This window comes from Mugil cephalus, chromosome 22 (assembly GCF_022458985.1).
Source record: "Mugil cephalus isolate CIBA_MC_2020 chromosome 22, CIBA_Mcephalus_1.1, whole genome shotgun sequence".
Lineage (NCBI taxonomy): Eukaryota > Metazoa > Chordata > Actinopteri > Mugiliformes > Mugilidae > Mugil > Mugil cephalus.
In genome coordinates this window covers 15,070,607-15,092,039 of record NC_061791.1, presented here as the reverse complement: position 1 = coordinate 15,092,039, position 21,433 = coordinate 15,070,607, and the positions used below count along the sequence as shown (strand labels likewise).

The following is a 21,433-nucleotide window of genomic DNA, read 5'->3' as shown; positions in this document are numbered from 1 at the left end:
CCTCCTCTACTCCTGCAAAGAAACAAACTAAGGTAAATCTGTTCTGGTTGGAGACAGACTGAGGACCAGTAGCACAACCTGGTTTGTGTGTGTTTTTTTTTTTTTTTTTAGCAGTAGCCCAAATGAATGCACAAAATTAGACAATTGTTTGTAGCATTTTGGTTAAAGGTGAATATTGGCTCTGTCCAGCAGTGACCATTAATGGTAGACAGGCTTATAGGCAAGTCTGGGAAATTTCCTTGTCACAGTAGCACAAAAATAGACAAGAATACGTACAAAAAACAGTAGTTTTTAAAGAATATATAAAATATACAAAAAAAAATAAATAACAGCACATTATGTATGTACAGTGTGGAAATGGAAATTAAAATTTATATATAATTGCTAAGATTATAAAATGTAGACAGTGAAGTTATTATTAATATATATATATACTAAGTTATTATTTACGGTATTTGTCGTGCGACTGCACAATAAATACCGTAAATAAAGCCGATTTAAATAAACACGAGTACAAATGCTACAACATAACCAAATAATAATGTATGAAACAGGGTTGATATGTGATATAAAGTGTACAGACAACATTAAAGTGTCGACTTGGAAAAACTCGACCAGGTTTTATGGAAGCCGTAACTTTTCCTAACGCGAGAATTGCACTTTGGGAAACATTTCCCATGATTCCGCGGTTTGTAGTTCACAGATTAGTAAACCAGCTAGCGTCAAGAAAGCTGTGAAGAAAGAGTCCAAGTTGAGCGGGTGAGTAGCTTTTGAAAACTAACTGCTCTTGTACTTACAGAAAAGACTGCGGAGCCTCATAGGTTTGTGTTTGGCATCAAGAGCAATAAATATGCACCGAGCCATGGTGGCGAGCGACAGTCTGTTGTGCTTTCGTTTCATATTTGTCAAAAGTGGATTGTGGGTAGACGTTTAACTAGAATGGTTAGATTTAGTTTGCAATGCGTAGGATGACATGAACAAAACGACGAAAATGTGCCTGAAACGTGGCTTTTTAAACTCTAATGCCAGAGGGAGCTAGTAGAAGAAGGGTGTGTCCGAAAACGGATGCACCGCTAGCTTGCTAGTTAGCATAGCAAGGAGCGCGACATTTAAAAACGACCCAAAGCGATCAGAGACGTAGCACAGTCAATGTGAGGCTATTTCTAATGATGTTCCCCGTCGGTGTGTGTGTCTCCAGAGTATGACACCAACCTGTATTTAAAGTTAGACTGATATCAACAAACCGAAGCCAGTGCGCATAATGTTTACTTTGTTTTAAGCCTCTATCGCTATACTTGTGAATCTATGGTGCCAGGTCAACACAGCTTGATGCTGCGCTGTTGAAATGTCTTCAAACACTGGACTAAAGCGGCTTCAGAGAATATTGTTGGCGTTGAGAGGCTGAAGCGGTGTAGTTGCAGACTCTCCGTATCCACAACAGAGAGAGCAGCTGACTAATCACTTGAGATTGATGTAGAGGTTGTGATTTCAACAAGTAGCCGGGGGACTCTTCTCAGAGCCACCATGGTTACTAAGCGACAACAAAGCCAGGCCTGATGCTGGCACTCCCAAATCACTTTTAGAGAGACTGCGGGCAGTTTGTGTTTTAAAACCCCACAAGGATTTCGGTCAGCCTCTGTTCTCCTTTTGAATGCAGACACACTTTGCTCGGTTTACTGGATCCACCTCTTTTTTTTCTCTCTCTTCTCCTCTCTTGTTCCTGGCCTTTTCCTGCAGAGGCGAGATGACCTCTTCCACCCTCGGCCAGCCGTCTCCCCTCGTCCTCAACCTGGAGCCCGGGATGGGGAAGTCCGCGGCCATGCTCGGGTTGTCCGCTGGACTCGGAGGAGCCGAGATGGAGCTGCAGAAGATGCTCATCGATGAGAGGATGAAGTGTGAAAACCACAGGACCAACTACCAGGCGCTGAAGGCTGAACACACCAGGTACTGACAAATCAAAATCATATGTTGTATCGGTTGTCTTGTGTTGTAGGTTTCTTTACTTATATGGGTTAATGTGACACAGCGTAGGCATGTTTAGTGAATATGGGAAAAGATACTGACCAGTAACCACACTGATGTTACAGATGAAATTGTGCAGCTAAGTCGTTTTTTTCCATGATATACAAGGAATTCTCGATATCACAGGTTTATTTTTCCCCCCTCTTGACGTGCAGCCTGCAGGATGAGTTCACACGGGCGCAGGGTGAACTGAAGCGCCTGCTGAGCGACAGACAGTCTCAGCAGGAGAAACTGCAGCTGCTGCTGGCGGAGCTGCGAGGAGAGCTGCTGGACAAGACCAGGGAGCTGGAGGAGCTTCGGCTGCAGGTGCGGGTCACGCGCAACCAGAGGGGAAACTATTCTCCTGGCTCTTCTCCTGGCCACTGTCACAGATTCATATAACATCCTCCTTACTGACTTTGTTTTTGCATGTCTTCGTGTGTGTGTCGACCAGGTGATGACCCCTCAGCGGCTGGAGTTACTCAGAGCTCAGGTGCAGCAGGAGATGGAGACTCCAGTCAGAGAGAGGTTCAATAAGTTGGAAGAGGTCAGCTTGTGCCTTTTTTTAATTTAATTTATTTTTTTTTTGAACAATTTGAGAGTTTTTATAATATTAGATTTAAAACTCACACACTGCTACAGCGGAGAGAAAATGCACAAGAAATAGTGGTTTGGTTTTAACTCTGAAGCGTAATCTTTCAGATCAAATCAAGCTTTGTCATTTTGATACTTTAATGCAGACAGAATGAAATTGCTTAATAAAAATAGCTATGCCTGATGGCAGAGTAGTAGTGGAAGAGTTTACAGAGAGGGCGTCTCTGATGATCTTCAGTGATCTGTTCTTGCAGCAGCTCTGGAAAAGTAAATAGACACAGATGAAGGCACCAAATTTGAATTGGATATGGAAGGACCTCGCTGGTTTTCGTCTTCAATACTTGCATTAGATCTGTGTTGCCAGCCGGACATATTAAATCTGTCAAGAGACTGGCCTTGATTGCCTTTTGAAAATCACTTTACTGGGCACCAGCTAATTTCCATCTTGCCCACTTGATCGCTCCTCGTCCTCCCACTCTTCACTGATTTGCGGCTTATGTATTCGTGTGCTGGTTCTGTTGCAGGAGACGGAGAGGTACAGGTCTGAGTACAACAAGCTGCGGTATGAGTGCACCTTCCTCAAGTCCCAGTTTGACCACCACAGAGAAGAACATGGCCGCATGCTGGAAGACCAGAGGATCCGCTATGAGGCAGAGGTGGGGCTGTCGCAGCAGTGAACTGGTTTAGATGTTGTCAAGTTGAATCATTGTGATACACTGAAGCCTGATAACAGCGAAGAGATGTCGTTGTCTGATTTAAAGCTGTAATATCCTGCCGTCAGATCTCTCGCCTGGAGAAGGACAGGGACGACCTGGTGGCTCAGTATCACGGTTCAGACGCGCTGCGAGATGGGAAACGTGTGGAGGCTCTGCTGAGAGAGAAAGCCCAGCTCCACCTGCGGCTGAAAGGCCTGGAGGCGGAGGTGGCCGAGCTCCGAGCCCAGAAAGAAAACTCGGGTCAGCAGGCCGAGAACGTCCAGCGCATCCAGATCAGACAGCTGACAGAGACTCAGGCTGCTGCCAAGTCACTGGAGGTGAGACGCACATGTTTATTACAGCTCCCCCTTCATCATTTCTACTAATGTGACATTTTAACGCTGGTGGCTGATGTGTCAGGCGGAGCGTCAGTCGCTGCGTCTGCAGCTGGAGCGGATGGAGAGCGAGCTTCACGTGAGCCACGAGCAGAACGGCCAGCTGACAGGGAGGCTGCACAAAGCCGAGAGAGAGGTCAACTCCCTCACCTGTCAGGTATGCTGCTTTTGACCTTTGACCCTCGACTCTCGCTGGCACAATGAAAAGTTCATTTAAGAGCCACCAAGACTGGAGGAAAAATAATACGACTGGAATTTCCGACCAGTCGTTTGATTCACTGGATGGAGTGATTTAACATGAACGGCATAATTCAGCGGCCAGATATGAGTGAATAATTAATGAGGGAACCAGTTTGAGTTTCACATGTTAGCACAGCTTTAATAGTCCATATTTATTGTATTTGTTTTTAAATAATTGGTATCAGATCTAAATTGTCATTAAAACCAGAGGTTGACGTGTCTGAAAATATTGGTTCCATCTAATCCTGAGAAGTGTTGTCACGATACCAACATTTTGGTATCGGTACCGGTACCAACATGTATTTCAATACTTTTCGATACTTTTTCAAAGAAAAAGAGAGCACAAAAAATGTCATTACTGACTTTACTTTAATAGAAAATCTTAGAACAAGAACACCATTTTAAAATAAAATTTAGGCCGTCTTAAGTAGGACCAATGTCTTTAAGTGGTATTTTACTGTGCTATAGTCTTTTTAACATATTAAATGGCTAAATGTGTATGTAAAAGTTTGTTACTTTATAAAGATCATGCATTTTACAGCTCTGGAAAAAAATTAAAGGACCACTTCAGATTTATTGTAAATCACCATGTCTACATGTATGGCAAAAGTTAAAAAAATCACTGTGATAATATAATATAATATAATACAATATAATAAAATATAATATAAAAGTTTATTTAAACCGGAGTTTAGTGGTAATTGCAATTTGTTTTCTAACAGAGCTACTTTTGTGGAGAGTGAAGGGCGGTGGCGTTACTTGCTTTTAGCACTGAATGTAGCTTTTTTTCATGGGTATATTTATTACCTGTTTTTCCCTGAACTCGGTGTGCAGGTCTGGGTCCTTGTCCTTTAAGTGCTTGGCTAAGTTGGAGGTGTTTCCACCCTTAGCCAGGCACGTTTTAAAACACCGTTTGCATAGTGGTGTGTCGGCGTTAATTGCCTCGCTATGCTCATTTGTTTTCAAACTGAAGTAGTGACATATCGCACTTCGCGCCCCTGCTTCGTCCACGAGCTGCGGCGTGGTGAGCGTTACCGCAGCCATTCTCCTCTCCGCGCACCTCTCTCTCTCCTCCTCTACACTGCTTCCTCCGGCTTGCTTGCTTTTTCTTTTTTTTCTTTTTTTGTTTTCTTTTTTTTTCCCTCAAGCTGCGCTTACTCCTCTCAGCTCTAGTTACAACAGCGGCGACGTCTCGCGACGACGGCGGCGCTTCAAGTACCGGTCTCATCCAAATGCGGTATAGTACCGTTTTAAATGCCTCAGTACCCCGGTACCAATTTAGTACCGGTTTACCGAACAACCCCAATCCCGAATTGTCAAATGCAAGAATTTCACCAGCTTGAAGAAGCTGTAGAATTATCTTGATCATTTCCAGGTCTATTTCAGGATGTCCGTGGTTTGACAGTCCATAATCCAGTGACTGACTGGCAGTTTATCAAAAGTCACGGTGGATATGTTGAGGCTCAAAGCTGTCCATTAAAATTACCTGTGCTCAAACCTTCAGACACAGAAGTGTTTTTATGTGCATCTCTCCTAAATAAATGTGGGCTTAGTGTGCAAACTCCACAGAAGTGCCAGAAAAAAATCAAACATTCTCTCCTTCTACACTCATCCATGTTTGTAGTTTTTTTGTGGTTGCATTTTACAACCTTGTACAGTGACTTTTTAAACTTGTCTGCTTGGAGCAGGCTAACCGACTTTACTCTCCACAGACAGACTTCCTTTATAGTTGCATTTGGTTTCTCACTATGTACATCTATAGCTGTTAAGACTGACGTAAGGGCAATGATCTCATTAATCTCACTTTTGTGGGTTTCAGATTGAAAGCCTGAGGCATTCACATAAACTGGAGGTGGCCAGTGTCAAACTGGAGTGTGCTCGATCTAAAGGAGAGGTGGAGAGGGAGAGAGACACGCTGCAGGGCCAGATTGATGGTATGATTTCACACAAACTCTGTGCACTAAGGAACCAGAGACGTTTATGTATTCAGTCCTTTTATGTCATTTATCTGTTCTCAAGTCCATCTTGTCTCTTGTCACTAAAACAATCTTCTAATAAAAACAAAGTAGGCACCAGAAATGTGCAAGAAAACCCAGTGTTGATCTGAAAACACTGCACTGACAGATGTTGTGTTTTCTTATTTCCTCAAGTTCTGAATATTTTTATTTAATATATAACCTGCGTGTGTCTCAGGTCTGCAGGCAGATGTGGAGGTGCTAAAAGCTGCCGTGGAACGACACAAGGAAGTCCTGGTGGAAAAAGAGCGGGAGATGGTCAGAAAGGTGCAGTCTGCTCGGGAGGAGGAGTTCCGCAAAACTGCCACTTTGCACGAGGAAAAGTGAGCCTGACCTTTGTGGTTTATTTCCATGAAATAATGAAGTGTTTAAATGCCTTGCTGGTGCACAATCTAAAAAGGAGCACGGTGTGATCTCCTCCACGCAGTTAATTTTTTCTCTTTTCTGCCAGGTTGGAGTTGGAGAACCGTCTTGCAGCGCTTGAACAGCAGAGGGCGCTTCAGGACGCTTCAGATCACGCCCTGAAGGAGGAATGGGAGGAACGTCTCCGCAATGCCCAGCAAGGAGAGGAGTCCGTCAGGAGGGAACTTCAGAACCTGAGGTTTGCTCAGTGCCTAAAGCACAAATTCTACTCAGACTAAAGCATGAGATAATGTTGGCTTTGATTCAGCGCAGATAACCTCAGTTTCTCTTTTGGTCACCCATGCCCCAGTTCCTCATGCAATTTTGTGGTGTGTTACCAAAATAAATGGTGTTGCTGTTAAACCCACTCTGCTTTGAGTGTCATGGTGGCATGTGTTTAACCCCTAAAATCTCATAGGACAAAACTGCAGCAGCAGAGCTTGCTGCTTGAGGAGCTTGAGAGACGGAAGGCAGACATCGCTGACCTGCAGCGGGTAAGAAGAACATTAGAGCTCTGACTTCTGGTAGAAATTACTGACTCACTGGCAAGTCTAACTTCTTTTTTAAACAAAGTATTTTTATTGTTTTCTCCAGTTATAGAAGATACAATTTGACATCATTTCAATATAATCCCACCCCACTGCACCACCACGAATCCATAATACAGCACAGGTTCAGTAATAGTTGTACACGATGAAAGAAAGAAAGAAAGAAAAGGAGGGGTTACATCTGCATATTAAGATGTCTGAGGCATCTATCTTTCAACATGATCTAAAACCGGTTGCCATATCATATAGAAACTGAGGGCACAGCCTCTTGTGGCTTGTTGCAGATTTTTTCTAAAGTCAGATGGTGCAGAAGGTCTGATCCACTGACTGAAGGTCAGGGGAGAGTTGTTTTTCCATTGAAGCAATAACTTTCAAATCTAATTTGACAAAAAAGGGAAGTTCACATGTTTAAATAAATCTGTTTGCCTCGAAATAACAGCAGAACCATGAACTTGGTGTGCAGCTGGGCACGCTCTCGCACTCTGAAAGCGACCTGATGGAGACAAACCAGCGGCTGAGAGAAACGCTGGACAGAGTCAGGGAGGAGCTGAGGACGGCCCGGGCCCAGGCAGAGAAGAGCCAGCACGAGTCAGAGAGGTGCAACAGCACAGAGCTCCACAATAAAATCTGAACAGCTCCAGTCGTACGTGTTAAATATTCAATGAGTTGTCTTTGTCTCATCTGCTGTCCCTCCTGCAGGTTAGTGGAGGACTGTCGGGTCGAGTGGTTGGAAGAGAAACACAAGCTGCAGGATCGAGAGGCAGAGCTGCAGCAAAAATATTCTCAAGTCAAAGAGAAACTACAGAGGGCGGCAGTGGCCCAGAAGAAGGTATTGCTTCTTCTTTCGTTCGCATTGTTGGGGCTTCAAAACAAAACGTGTTTGTGCTCCGTGTTCTATGACTGTGTACTTTAAGCTGTGGATGATGTGTGTGTTGTTTAGAGAAAAGGGCTGACAGAGAGCAAAGAGAAGAAACTGCAGGATAAGATCCAGTTGCTGGAGGCCAAGATTGAAGAGCTGGAACTGGAGGCTGCTGCAGCCAAAAAGTAAATACGAGCTTTTCCTGCCATGAGTCTGTAAATGGTTAAAGCTACTTCTTTATGACCCAAAACGTCAGGTTCTCAGATTCATGTTTTATTTGTATATGAAGCGAATCAGCCCCACAGTCACAGTGTTTAGTGGTCTGATTCCTCACACCTCCTCTCCTTTTCCTAGACGGTCATCGTTTTCAGAGGAGCAGGCTCAACTCAACAGAAGGTTAAAGGAACTGCAGAGACGACACAACGAGTTTCGGCGGCTCCTGCTCGGTGGCCAGGCTCCTTTCAGTTCAGGCACTGCAGCGCTGACTTCCACGCCCACACCCTTCCTCCTCCTCGGCTCTGAGGGACCTATAACTTACAACCCCGTAAGAATCAGGGCGCAGCATTCAACACATACATACATGTGCTCTTTTTGTGGGGGTGTCAGCGTGTCAGCGTGTCAGCGTTGCCTTACCAGCAAGACCGCATGTGCTAAATAGGGGAAGGTCTGGTCTCTTGTATCTGTGTGAAGTAGAAGGCTGCTGTAACAAAGGAAGTAGGGCCGGTAAAGTGGCTTTGTACTTTAGAATTGTTTTTTAAATACACGCTATTAATGGCCAATCACCATTAAATATTTTGACCAGTGTAGTTGCAATGAAGCGTGTCCTTGTATTCCTAACAGGAGGAGCAGCTTCAGGGCGAGTTCTCTCTGCTCCGCCGGAGGCTGGAGAACCTGGAAAGTGCTCAGCAGCAGCAGCTGGAGGAGCTGGGGTCTCTGGTGCAGATGGATCGGGACCCCGCGCTCCAGCCCGACCTCTGACCTCCACTGGACTTGAAATGCAAAGTGATGCTTCCATAAAAATGGATGGATGATTTTTTTTTTTTTTTGACGTGACGTCCTCAGGGTTTGATTTTGTAACGAGACATTTGTTTACATTTGCTCTTCAGCCATTGTGGAGAAAAATGATTTTTAAAAAAAAGACACTTCAGACTGTAAATTGCACAATCGTTTATACTTGCTGAGTTTGATGTGAACAGTTTTGAAATATAATGCTTCACATCTCCTGACATTTCTGTTAGTTTTGATTTTGTGTGTGTGTGTGTGTGTGTGTCTATATTTGAGATGCTGACTTGCGATCCTAACATGGTCACATGGTAATGCGGCTTATTGAATTAATGTGTGTAGCTGTTTTCCGTGGTACAGTCTTTCATATTTAAAAGGGTTTCCAGGAAAATTATCTTGTTACACAATGCTCTGACAGCTCATCACTTTTGGCTCTTCCAAAGTAAACGGTTTACATTCAGAGTTTCCAGCAGACTTTGTTTCGTGAGGACAGGACAAGTCTGAGACGACATTTCATTATCGCAGAATTCTACTCCCCGTCGTCCGCATGCTTAGCTGCTCCTCTAAAATACAACGAGTACCTGAGCTCTGCGTTAGTAGCAGGAGAATGCACCTGCTGTCCAAAAGTCTCATCAGTCCTCTGGACTGCTCGCATACATACGGCTGACAGACGTCTCAGCTCCATGAGCAGCTTTTTAGTCCATCAAAAGAGTTTTTAACGTGCTGTAGCTGCTCCATCAGCTCAGCAGGGGCTCCGTTCTGGACCAGCTTCTCTTGGATCTGCACAAAAACAAACGAGTGTAAGAGTCTGTTATAAGCGCTGTCCTGTGTCTCATCACCTGCAGGTTTCCTGACCACTGCAGTTTTGCTCGTTCCTGTGTCTAACTACCTCTTCCAAAAAGGTAAAGCAGGTGACCTGTGACCACGGTGCATAACTTTAATCATAAATGAAATTTATATGGGTGAATAATGGGGAAATAATCTCTAGATTGTTGTTGTAAAATTGGGAATTTTAACATGGATTTACTCCTTTCTGGGTCCAGTCTCAGTTTGTCATTCCAGGACATGTTTTGGCACGTTTGCATTTTTTAAGGACAAATGTTGATGCTAGATTTTTTCCCCCGGTATGTTGATTTTAAATCTTTTTTTATCTGTGTTTTGTAACATATGTTCCAGACACAGCTTAAGGCTTAATGTTCCACTGAGCTATAACGTGTGAAATTTTACAAAACCGCTGCAGCTATTGTTAGGCCATGACACTTATGTCGTAAACTGCTGTGATCTTCAGAATTTTCAGGGATTGCGTGGACCGCTTCTGCTTCGCTCACAAAACATCATTTGCAGTCATGAGTTTACAAACACAACCACTCTGCAGACTAGAACAGGAAATGACGGGCTCGATAAAAATCAAAGGGAAGCTTTTGGTTTGTTTCCTCTGCACGTGGTGTCTCATGTGACATGCGAGTTTCACAACTGAAGTCACTGCTCGTCTGGCATCTTGCTCCTTCAAGTCTACCTCTGATTCTACAGTGATTCACATGATCACTGGTGTGTTACGAAAAATTTATTTTCATAATGTTTAGGCAAAGTCACCCACACACGTCAGAGCTGCTGATACGCATTGTTACAAAGCCAAGAAAGTCAGTTTGCCACTTACAGCTGATTTGCTGACGGGTGTCAACGCGGACGTGACGTCCACAAGAACGCAAGTAAAACGCATGAGACTTGAGCACAGAAGTACCCTGAGAAGAAAACAAAACGTGCAAGAGAGAGAGAAAATGAACTGACCTCTGCGAAGTAGCGCTGTATAAATTTGAAGAGCTCTTTTAGAGCTTCAGCTTCATTAAACTCGTTCTCGTGTTTCTGGAAAGAAAACAAACAAACACGCTGGGAATCAGAGACAGTTATGTTCTTTATACAGGTGAAGATAAACACTACCAGGGGTCTGCAACGTTTTTAAGGTTAAGTAGGGACCCCCTACCTACTATATGTACAAATATAAATAATTATCATCATTTTGCATTGAATATTAAGCTATTCAAATAATACACAGGTTCAAATCTGATTTTTTTTTTTTTTTTTTTAAGTGGCAGGGCGGGGAGGGGCGGGGCTCTTTTGAGACAACTCCTGCATCTCTGACTGAGAAATAACATCTTCTGCCTCAATTTATCCCTTTACTAAAATATGTTTGATTCATGTTAATGTGCATTTAAAAAATATATAAATTCATGGGGGAAAATTAAAAAATGTATATATAAAAATGTACATATAAAGATTTTGCAACCCCCTGCAGTACCTCCACAAACCCTTAGGGGTAGCAGAGCCCCTGTTTGAGACCTAAGTGAAGACCTTCACCTTTGACTCTTCCTGTAGGAAGTCCTGGAATTCTGTGTCTTTGAGTGCCAACTGGTCTCTGATCTGTTTGTAGTAGGCCTTCACTTCTTGTTTGAACTTGGGAATGTCTTTGGCATAAAGGAGCTTGTTGGTTGGTGCATACTGAAACACAGAATTAATCAGGACATATGAGACAAACATTTCCTTAGCGCTACACAACTGAAAATGTATCAGTTTTCTTTCATGTGATCCTCTTGCTGTTTTCCTCTCTGCCTCCAGTCTCTCAACAAAGAGGAAAACACACTTCCTGTGCTTCAATCTGGAATAATAAATGATATCTGTGCTCTACTTTACCTTCCCTAGCTGGGTGTCACTAAGGGAAAAGGAGTCCATGAAGGCCTGAGCGATGACAGACAAGCAGCCGTCCATATGCGGCGTCTTCTCTATGTCGAAAACAAACTGAGGGTTTTTCAGGATGTTGACCCAAAAGCGCAGAGGCAAACTGGTAATGAGAGGACGGAGAACCACAGACTGTAATTATGGCTTTTGTATTAAAGCATTTCATACTGTCCACACGGCGTCTGATGACCCTGCTGTACCTGTTGGTCTTCCAGATGTGAAGGACATCTGGGTCCGCTATCTTCATGTTGTTTGCCTGAGTGTCCAAGAAGTCGAAGAAGTATTTGACAGGAGGTGGAGGTCTGCTGCCCCCCCAGATAGCCCTGAAGAGATTCTCCACAAATGAATGCACCGCCACCTTACAGAAGGAAATAATGGGGTAAAGATGTACTTTGAGTTGCAAATTTAGTTTGGATTTCCTTCCTCTCAACAGCACTCCCTGCACTTCATTTCCTGCTTAAAAGCTGAGTTAAAAGCATAACATATTTTTTTTAGTGAGAATGAAAGTCACAAAATGTTCTACTACTACTGCTGGTGCTAAAAATAATCATGTAGCGACAGACTCGGGTATCAGTTCTTCAGCCTTGTACCAACAGCAGCCACAGTGACTGGTTCCTCTTACCTTGGTGGACAGCAGCTTGGTAAGGTGAACTTCCTTCAGGTTTAACTTCTTCTTCTCTGGGTTTGTTTTTTGGTGCTCAACCACATCAGGATCAATCTAAATCAGGAAATTAGTCACCCTTCTTTAGTCGGTGTTACGCATGAGAACGTGTATTGATTCATTTCAAGACTCATTTCACAGTATAAAGAAACAACAACAACAACAACAACAACAAAACATAACACATCTCTTACCAAATGGAAGTATTTTCTAGAGAAGTCCTGATCATCTAGGGGAAAATAAAATACATAAGTCAAAGTTGAACATTTTGTGACTCTTTTAACAACATGTCAGAAGGTTTATGTACGAGGCAGAACCACAGATATAGAAATGGGCGTAGCCACAGTGATGTTGAACGTCATCACATCCTGAAACCTTGAATTTGGAACTTGTTGCAGTTGCCATTTCGTTTTTTGCTGGAATCAACAGTGACTATATTTTGATAAGAGGGAGCAGAGGGTAGAGTGAGGGGTCAGTCTCATCCAAACATATCTCTCTCTGAGGCCTAATATCTATTAAGTTATGCCACAAACAAAGATTATTTTATCACAAAAAAATCATTTGTCACATACGCTCACTTGCCACTTTATTAGATACACCTGTTCAATCAGCCAATCACATGGCTGCAATTCAATGCATTTGGGCATGTGGAGGTGAAGACAACTTGATGAAGTTGACAGTGAGCATCAGAATGTGGAAGAAAGGAGATTTAAGTGACTTTGAATGTGGTTTGGTTGTTGGTGCCAGACGGGCTGGTCTAAGTATTTCAGAAACTGTTGATCTACTGGGATTTTCACGCACAACCATCTCTAGGGTTTAAAGAGAATGGTCTGAAAAAGAGAAAACACCTAGTGAGCAGCAGTTGTGTTGAGGAAAATGCCTTGTTGATGTGAGAGGTCAGAGGAGAATGGACAGACTAGTTGGGGATGACAGAAAGGCAACAACCAAGGAAGCAGAATACCATCTCTGAATGCAAAACACGTCCAACCTTGAAGAAGCTGGGCTACAGCAGCAGAAGACCACAACAGGTGCCACTCCTGTCAGCTAAGAACAGGAAACTGAGACTACAGTTCACACAGGCAGGGGTGTGGTGGATATTTTCTTGGCACACTAGGGGCCCTTTAGTACAAACTGAGCATGGTTTAAATGCCACAGTCTACCTGAGTATTGTTGCTGACCATGTCCATCCTTTTATGACCACAGTGGACCATCTTCTGACGCCTACTTCCAGCAGGATAATGCACCATGTCACAAAGCTCATATCATCTCAAACTGGTTTGAACATGACAATAAGATCACTGTACTCCAAAGGTCTCCACAGTCACCAAATCTCAATCCAATAGAGCAGCTTTGGGACGGAAGATTCTCATCATAGATGTGCAGCCGACAAATCTGCAGCAACTGTGTGATGCTATCATGTCAATAAAGACCAAAATCTCTGAGGAATGTTTCCAACACCTTGTTGAAAGTATGTCACAAAAGTATGCCAGGGTTGAAAGTATGCCAGAATTAAGGCAGTTCTGAAGGCAAAAGGGGATCAAACTTTTTACTAGCAAGGGGTACCTAATAAAGTGGCCGGTGAGTGTATATTATACATATACTCAGCTTACTGAAATGTGTATGCTCTAAGTAATAACAGTTTCTCTGTTGATACGTTTAGCACAGACATTGAGAAACTGATATTTGTTTATTGGTAGTTTTGGTGGCAAAATCTAAAATATGTTTCTCTGTCAGCTTTTATTTATTAATTTATTAGTAAGGCTGGTAATGCATATATTTCACAAAATTGTTATTTCATGCATTGTGCAAACTGTGTTTTTGTCTCAGCTCTTACCCTTCACACTTTTCTGCGCGGTCAGAGGAGGATGACTGTTCCTGGAGAGCACTTTGATGGTGGCTCCATCATCGACCTACAGGACGAGGAATAGGTTTAAACAGTCTTTAAACAAGGCTTGTGGTTGACTGTGAAATTGTTAACCCTTCAAGTTTTCTTCTTCTTCTTTTTTTTTTTTTTGTTTTTTTGTTTTTTTGTCCTAAAATAAACTGAAAACATTTTTTTTACAACTGACTGCTATGAAACAAAAAAAAAGAGTTTTTGCAAAGTTCATCTCAATAAAAGATGCCATTTACATCAGATAGACTTTCAGCTCCAGGAGGGTTTGTTTTTTATCTCTTTCATTCTGTGTGACGGGAAACCACAATCACCAATCAAACCCACAAGGTATTTGAGGCCAGAGCAAAGTGAGAGGGCTGGGTGTTGCAACACCGATCCGCAGAGTTCCACATGTATGTTGTCTCTTTGCTTCAATAATCATATGTAACACATGTATTGTTTAAATGCCAGCATGACAGTGTCATTTGGCAGACACTGTCCAAGGCACCAGGCAACGAACTCAAATGGAGTCATTTATTCCCCCACACAGTGATGGCACTGATAAACACATCACACTGAAGAACTCTATGATTCCATTATGAAGCCATTACAAGCACTCTTCCTCTACCATTTTCTTCCTTCATAAAAAAATCCTCTGCTCTTATTGATTGTAATGTCAAAGTGCAACAGATAAAAGCTTCCCACTTCCTCTCACTGACATGCTGCACGCTCAGTACTGAAATAAAAAGAACCAAACAACAATAAGCCAGACTGACAAGCTGCAGACAGCGATAGAATATGCTCGTGCGCTGTGCAACCCTCTCCATTCGATCAAAATAACACCACAGAAAACACGGATGTGCAATCTTTTCCTGTAAGCATAGAAAGTAGCCTGACTCAACTCTTGACTGAGAGAGTAGTGCACTGGGTGTGTTTCCATCTCAGCGGGCAGTCATTGCTCAACACACAGTCAGCCCACACGGCAACACGACAACACAAAACAGAAACGCTCAGTATCAAGACAAGTCAGGACCCGTGTCACTTTCACACCTTGTAGTGCTTGAGTGTGTTGAGCATTGTCACTTCCCCAATAATCTCGGAGCTGGCATCCACCTCCTGAAGAGGAACAAAAGATCCGTTCCTGTCATGTTCTGGAGAGAAAAAAAGATTAAAAAGTTAAACAGCTTTTTTTTTGGAAGTTCAAGATGGCGACCGGAGTATCCAGTGCTCAGTCGGTTTGTTTATTTTAGGGTAAGGGACACGAGTTCTGTGTCTTAAAAGTATCTGACCTGATAGGACCGTTTTTCTTTAAGCTTGTTAACATCGATCCATGTCAGTTTAAAAAGAAAAGACTATCTTTTAGATGGGAATAATAAAATAACCAAGTTAAAAGCTGGGGCTTAAAGTCATCATAGAAGTGCAGAGAAGATCCCCTTCATGTTAATACCTAATGTATAATACAAGGCGAGTTAAAGGTGGATAGCCTCACAGGTCAGTAGCTGTCTATCACCCAGCAGCTTCTCTTCCCACATTTTTCAATTAGCTGAGTCAGACACTGACCAGAGCCACCACGCTGAGCTTTAAAACCCCTCAGGAACCCTGTGGATGACTTTAAAGAGGTTCATCCTTTTATATTTACTCCCAATGAACATGATGAGGAAATCTGTGAACGAAGCTTAAGCGATCTCAGGCAGGATCTCGTCTCGTTATCGTTTTGAATAAGGATCCTAGTACTGGAAGAGATGGGAGGGAGGGGACTAAACCTCTTGTCTGTGACTTACCAATGCAAATGTCCCTCAGTGGGATATTGTAGGCGAAACCGAACTTTGTCCTGAAGGTGGACAGGATTTTCTCTTTGACCTGCTCCACTGTGTCGCAGCTGAGGGCACTGACCTCCAGAGGTTCACTCAACTCCCCATCATTACCCACCGCAAACAGCACCTTCAGCTTCTGTAAACAATACACAGACACGGACATATGAATGTGTGAATTTATTCAGAATGTTTCAGCCAGAATTCAAACAGCTCCGGTTTAATTTGTGTTATTTATTACTGTGTTCATTCGTGCGCAAGCCTCTCCATAGCTCTAGTACTAATACTCATCAACCCAGACTGGAATGCACCTATGAGTACAGCAGCATGCACACAGAGAAACCCGACAGACGAGTCTAACCACAAACACAACACATATGTGTACGTGCCCTCCTTTTACATGTTAATATTAGTGTTTATATCCGTTTCATGCACCTGCGGTAATTTTCATGGAAAGTATCATCAATTTTGATCTAATTCTTTTCGACACTTTGGTGAATAATGCACATGGCAGCTAATGGATGGAAGTGAGCGGTGAAGCGATACAGCGGTTTGTTAGTTCAGATTACATCGTTGACCGACATTGGGGTAAACCAGTGTGAAAAGCAGAACAAATGCTGCAGAAGATAGGAGCTGAAACCGTAGAAGATAATTCGGTAGGTGCATTTTTTTTGTTGGTGTTGGCAGTTTGTGCCTTTTCCTTTTTCAACTGGGGCACGCCCATTTTCAATCAAACAACACCAACGCATATATCGGTCATGTAGCTTGCTTTTACTTTGGCAGAAATGTTCACACAGGAGCCAGGAACTCTGATGGTGAGAAGCTGACTGAAAAACAACTTGGTGTGCAACACTTAACAGCCCTTTCACCCTCACTTGAACTGTCCCACCCACACAATCTACAAAGAACCTATAAAGAGAGTGAAACTCTGTTTGGCAATATCTTCAGATCTCCGTCTTTGTGGATGGCGCATTCTTCTTCTTTTTCTCATTTTTGACACTTAAATGTCTTCATTTAATTAATTCTATAGTCATCCCATATGGAGGCTTATAAAGTTTACCAAAGGTGGACTCTGTGGACAGCACCTCTCGCACTTTACTGAATGTCTAAAAATACACACTTCTACACACACACAGTGCCTGTAAGCGCAAAAACACTGTGCTCTTCCTGTACCAATAAAAGCACACTGAGCAGATCCCTCTAATGATTAAAATCAACATAGCACAGCAGCACGTGGGTGGCTAATGCTGGTTCACTTCCTAATAATGAATATATATAATTGTTTTTCCAGAAATTCAAAACTGCACAGCAGAACATGGATGGAAGGCATAACCTCGTCAGAGCACTGTGTTTTTTTAATTTTTTTTTTTTATTTAGCACGTTCCATCATTATGATCTCAGCCTCAACTTTAAAAATCAAGAAGAAATCAAATCAGCTAAGATATTAATAAATGTGACCACCAAATGTGAAAAATATGACTTCCAGGTTCATTTAAAAAAGTGTGATTAGTTTGAATCAATGCAGGTTAACGATGGAAATGATGCAATTAATTCAATATTTGGAACTAGTGACAGCTCTGCTAATAGCCAATACATTTTGGTTAAAATAATTAACCAGAAACCAAGACGATGCCTGTGTCTTCTCAGGGTGGGGTGCAGAATGAAAGTCTGTTCATGCAGTGTGTGGTTTCTTTGATGTGTTTTACCTGAGAACTGGTACTTCCTTGAAGTAAATGTTTTTAATGCAATTGTGAGTAACTGCTTCCTTAAACAGGTCGTAAAATCAATCAGTCAGTGCATCTCAAGTTGCCACTAGCAACTCTCAGAATGCTTCTGCTGTTGACCAACACGTGTCTGATTTTTCAGTAATTGCTATTTAGCCTCCTGTCACTATGATAAACACACTCATCATAAGAGAAAAACTTAATTTCCGTCTGAATGGTTGGCAGGGTTTCTCCCGGTTAGACTGAGAGAGTGTGCAATGTCTAGTTTAACTGAAAAATAAAGTCAAAAGTAAAGCCATTGTTCTGGATCTATTGTCTGAATGTTCAACCTGGGTGTGTTTCCATCTCAGCGGGCAGTCATTGCTCAACACACAGTCAGCCCACACGGCAACACGACAACACAAAACAGAAACGCTCAGTGTCAAGATAAGTCAGGACCCGTGTCACTTTCACACCTTGTAGTGCTTGAGTGTGTTGAGCATTGTCACTTCCCCAATAATCTCGGAGCTGGCATCCACCTCCTGTGACTACCTAGAACTATGTCATGCATGATCTGCGATTAGATATGTAATATAATGGCATTTTGTTATATAATTTTAGTGCACTGTTACATGACTGCGTAGTGTTGGTACATTTAATGGGGCATCTTTACATAAGCAAAGACTCGAACTAACCAGAAGTGAACAGGCCAAAAGCAGAACCGAGAAAAAAGAAGCTCTAGTGATGACGAATGCTTCTGCAATTGACTAAATTTACAACAATATGCAAATATACCATGCATAGAGGGGCGAGGTTAATTAAGAAACCTCTCAAGTAATCCTTTCAAGTGTGCAGATGTTCTGAGAGTGTGTGTGTGTGTGTGCTGGTTTACCAGGGAGCTGAAGTCCTGAGTCTGCCACAGTAGCCAGTCCTCATTGAGCGTGTACAGAGCCTTTTCAGTGACACAATCCACAGGCCCTTTGGCAATCTGCTGCGCAAGAGCGCTCACCATCAGGAACAGGTGCTGGCCAACACTTTCCTACACAAATTGAGAAACAGGAACTCAGATGGTAACTACAAGACGCAGAAGCTGTGGAAACTTGTGGGCAGTTTTTTGAGAGTTGGTTACGGGTTACACTGACCAAGCCAGACGCTGCTATAATAACAACTGACATGCACATTTTTGAATAAGAATCTGCCTACAGCAAAAAAAAGATCTGAGCTTAACTAAACATATCAATAGCAGATAGCTGTAACAAGTTACTGTATGTAACCACGGAAATATTTCTCCTGACCAGTTTGTCACGTAATATGTGAGCAGATCATACAGCAACAATAGCATGAGGTCGATCAAAAACCGACGTGGCATCTCTAGTTTCTAAATGGACTGCAAATAGTTGCGATATCAGGAAGTTGGGTGTCAGCGCATTGTCATGATTAGAAAAAAATGTCCCTTTTTACATCACATATTGTCTTATTTGGAAATACCAATTTAACCAATACATCATCTGACACTGTTGGCGTGCAACTGTGACAGATCAGCATGAAACGGCAGCGCAACAAATACAGTTCAGGCTAATGTAAAAAAGTAAAGAGGAAAACCATCAGAGAAACAAAAACTGTTTCTTATCATTGGTATCTAGATGGGAGCATTTTAGGCATTTTGCAGAGATCAAGGTTTTGACCCGATGTAAAGTCTTTTCATGTGTTTTCAAGTGCTGACAGAAGCTTTCCTTTGTGTTATGTAGGAAAGGAAGGACGGAAGGACACGGAAGGCAACTGACCCGAAGGAAGCCGTAGAGGCAGATGGACATCCAGTTGGTCAGCAGCTTCTCCACAGTGGACTCTGTGCGTCTCAGCAGCAGTTTGGGCTGAGTGTTGCTGTTCTTTTGTATAAGATCCTTCAGCAGAACCTCCATCACCTCTGTCAGGTACGACAAGTTGCTGTGAAGTGCGACAGTGAGTAGAGATGCCAATGCACACCTACAAAACAGAGTAGAATGAGAGAGAAAGTTACAGCACATCGTAACACGGGAATGAAACAGCTCACCATAAAAAAAAGAGTAAATAAAAGAGTGAATAAAAGACAGATGGCCTCATTCCAAAACTTGAGTATAAATAAATAATAGTCAATGATAGACAAGAGAAAATACAATGACAGAAAACTGAAACTGTGACAGATACTCAGGTAGAGAAGATGGTAGATTAGTTTAGAAGACAAAGTAAAGAAAAAGAATAAAAAAAAGAACAGAAACATTAGCAAAATAATTAAATGTAAAAAAAATTGAAAAGTAGCATCACAAACAGACTTGTCTTTGATGGTGAAGCTCTTCTGCTCCTCCAGAGCGTGTACCATGGAAGTGAGGAAGAGCTGGTCCTGGATCAGATTGGACAAACCCTGGCAACACTCATCAAGCCGAATCTTCACCACATCCTGATTACAGATCAGATACAACAGCACAACTCATCACCTACAGGACCCATCACCACTGTATGCACATGAACAAACAGCAGTTATGTGAAACCTCACCTGCCCCATGTCCTTAACGCACAGCGACATCAAAGTTTCGCCCTGGAAACAAAGGGCAGCTCTGTTAATCTGAGTGATCTTGATATTTAACAGCTTAAGGAATGGGTTTCTCAGATATGAACACTTCACCTCAGGAAAAAAGATTCTGGCAGCAAAGTGTTTGTAGTCCAAGAAAGGAATAGCTCCTACATTTTCAATTAGGTCAGCTTTCTCTGTCTGCAAATCAACAAACCCTGCAGAGGACACAGACGTGAAGCTAAATTTATGGGTTACAGATCACATGAAGAAAAGTCAAAGCAGTCTATATATTGCCCTTTATCATCAGTACACATCAGTTTGCAAGTATCAGATATAAAGAGGTAGTGAAAACGCCTGGCTGAGAAATGTATCTCCACCGACCGAATGCTGGCTCATACAAAAACTGGCCATGCAGAAGGGGATTCGTGACATTTTTCTTTTCTATAATCAACAATATTTATGTAATAAAAAAGTTTTTTTCACCAAACACACCTTTGATAACACTGAGCTCAAGTTGACAGCACTTTAAATGCACAACTCACAGATTCAGATGTTGCTTTACATACGTCAGAACTCAACGTGTGGTTAGAGAAGTGTGACACTTTATGTAGACTGTTCACTTCAAAGCAGTGGATCAGTGAAACATTACTCCCTGACAGATGAACCTTTCTGCGCCAGACAGTACTTCTGAATGTTAACATTTGAGGAAAGGCTCATTTTTTCATGTGTGTTTGCTGCAGGGATTATTTATGTAATTACAAAATGTGTCCGTTTCTTTTATTTCTTCTTTACTGTTGTCCAGAAACTAAACTCATCATCTTACCATTATACTAGAAACAGTTGCACTGTGTGAATTTATGACTGACCTTGTCTGATGTCATTTCTGATATTGAGCTCCAGATCTTCCATAATTCTGTTCATTTTATCAGTGAGCTGCTTCTGTTTGCTTCGATAGATCATTACTGCCCCTGAAAGACAAAACCATGTGGTAAAGAATCTAGCACAAATGAAGACGAATGGTCTGGCTCTATTCTACTTACCAACAATTACACAGGGTATCAGCAGAAGGAAGAACAGCAACCAATGGTATGAGGGCTGAAACAGTTGTACTGTTTGGCTTCCATATTTGACCTGTAAATACTGTATGTTTTTTTGGAGACAAATACAGGTTTATTAGTTTACAAATAGTACAAGTATAAGGAATTATATGTGGATTCTGGCCTGTGCAAAGACTTTAGGCACTTTAGCTATAGAGGGTATGCATTGTTGCCACTGCCACCTTGGGCCACGCCCCCTGAGTGGCAAAAACACAGTGAAACGTGTCAGTAAATACAGAGAGACCGGGGAAAATGT

The 21,433-nt window shown here is 42.3% G+C and overlaps 2 protein-coding genes across 5 annotated transcripts in view; one reads left to right on the top strand and one right to left on the bottom strand.

Moving 5' to 3' along the window:
- Positions 1-11: 11 nt before the first annotated feature.
- cep83 (centrosomal protein 83) lies at positions 12-8,977 on the top strand. Of its 2 annotated transcripts, none has more exons than XM_047574783.1 (16): positions 12-32; positions 1,738-1,944; positions 2,178-2,328; positions 2,456-2,548; positions 3,120-3,251; positions 3,377-3,628; positions 3,711-3,842; positions 5,745-5,859; positions 6,119-6,263; positions 6,392-6,541; positions 6,761-6,836; positions 7,330-7,487; positions 7,590-7,719; positions 7,831-7,934; positions 8,104-8,293; positions 8,590-8,977. In XM_047574783.1, the coding sequence occupies exons 2-16, from the start codon at positions 1,745-1,747 to the stop codon at positions 8,725-8,727; spliced, it is 2,166 nt and encodes a 721-aa protein (XP_047430739.1). In that variant the 5' UTR covers positions 12-32; positions 1,738-1,744; the 3' UTR covers positions 8,728-8,977. The 2 variants fall into 2 exon arrangements, with proteins under 2 accessions (XP_047430739.1, XP_047430740.1); XM_047574784.1 differs by lacking the exon at positions 12-32 and adding an exon at positions 682-759.
- plxnc1 (plexin C1) overlaps positions 8,902-21,433 on the bottom strand; it is a 31,251-nt gene continuing 18,719 nt past the window's right edge. For all 3 annotated transcript variants that reach the window (XM_047574780.1, XM_047574779.1, XM_047574778.1), the window contains exons 15-31: positions 21,121-21,220; positions 20,947-21,048; positions 20,192-20,295; positions 20,063-20,104; positions 19,842-19,966; positions 19,317-19,515; positions 18,425-18,571; positions 15,800-15,968; positions 15,069-15,169; positions 13,980-14,055; positions 12,340-12,374; positions 12,107-12,202; positions 11,685-11,842; positions 11,440-11,587; positions 11,107-11,247; positions 10,540-10,614; positions 8,902-9,531 (exon numbers count right to left, since the gene is read on the bottom strand). In XM_047574780.1, coding sequence (XP_047430736.1) covers positions 9,427-9,531; positions 10,540-10,614; positions 11,107-11,247; positions 11,440-11,587; positions 11,685-11,842; positions 12,107-12,202; positions 12,340-12,374; positions 13,980-14,055; positions 15,069-15,169; positions 15,800-15,968; positions 18,425-18,571; positions 19,317-19,515; positions 19,842-19,966; positions 20,063-20,104; positions 20,192-20,295; positions 20,947-21,048; positions 21,121-21,220 — 1,923 coding nt within the window. In that variant the 3' untranslated portion in view covers positions 8,902-9,426. The remainder of the gene's footprint in view (positions 9,532-10,539; positions 10,615-11,106; positions 11,248-11,439; positions 11,588-11,684; positions 11,843-12,106; positions 12,203-12,339; positions 12,375-13,979; positions 14,056-15,068; positions 15,170-15,799; positions 15,969-18,424; positions 18,572-19,316; positions 19,516-19,841; positions 19,967-20,062; positions 20,105-20,191; positions 20,296-20,946; positions 21,049-21,120; positions 21,221-21,433) is intronic.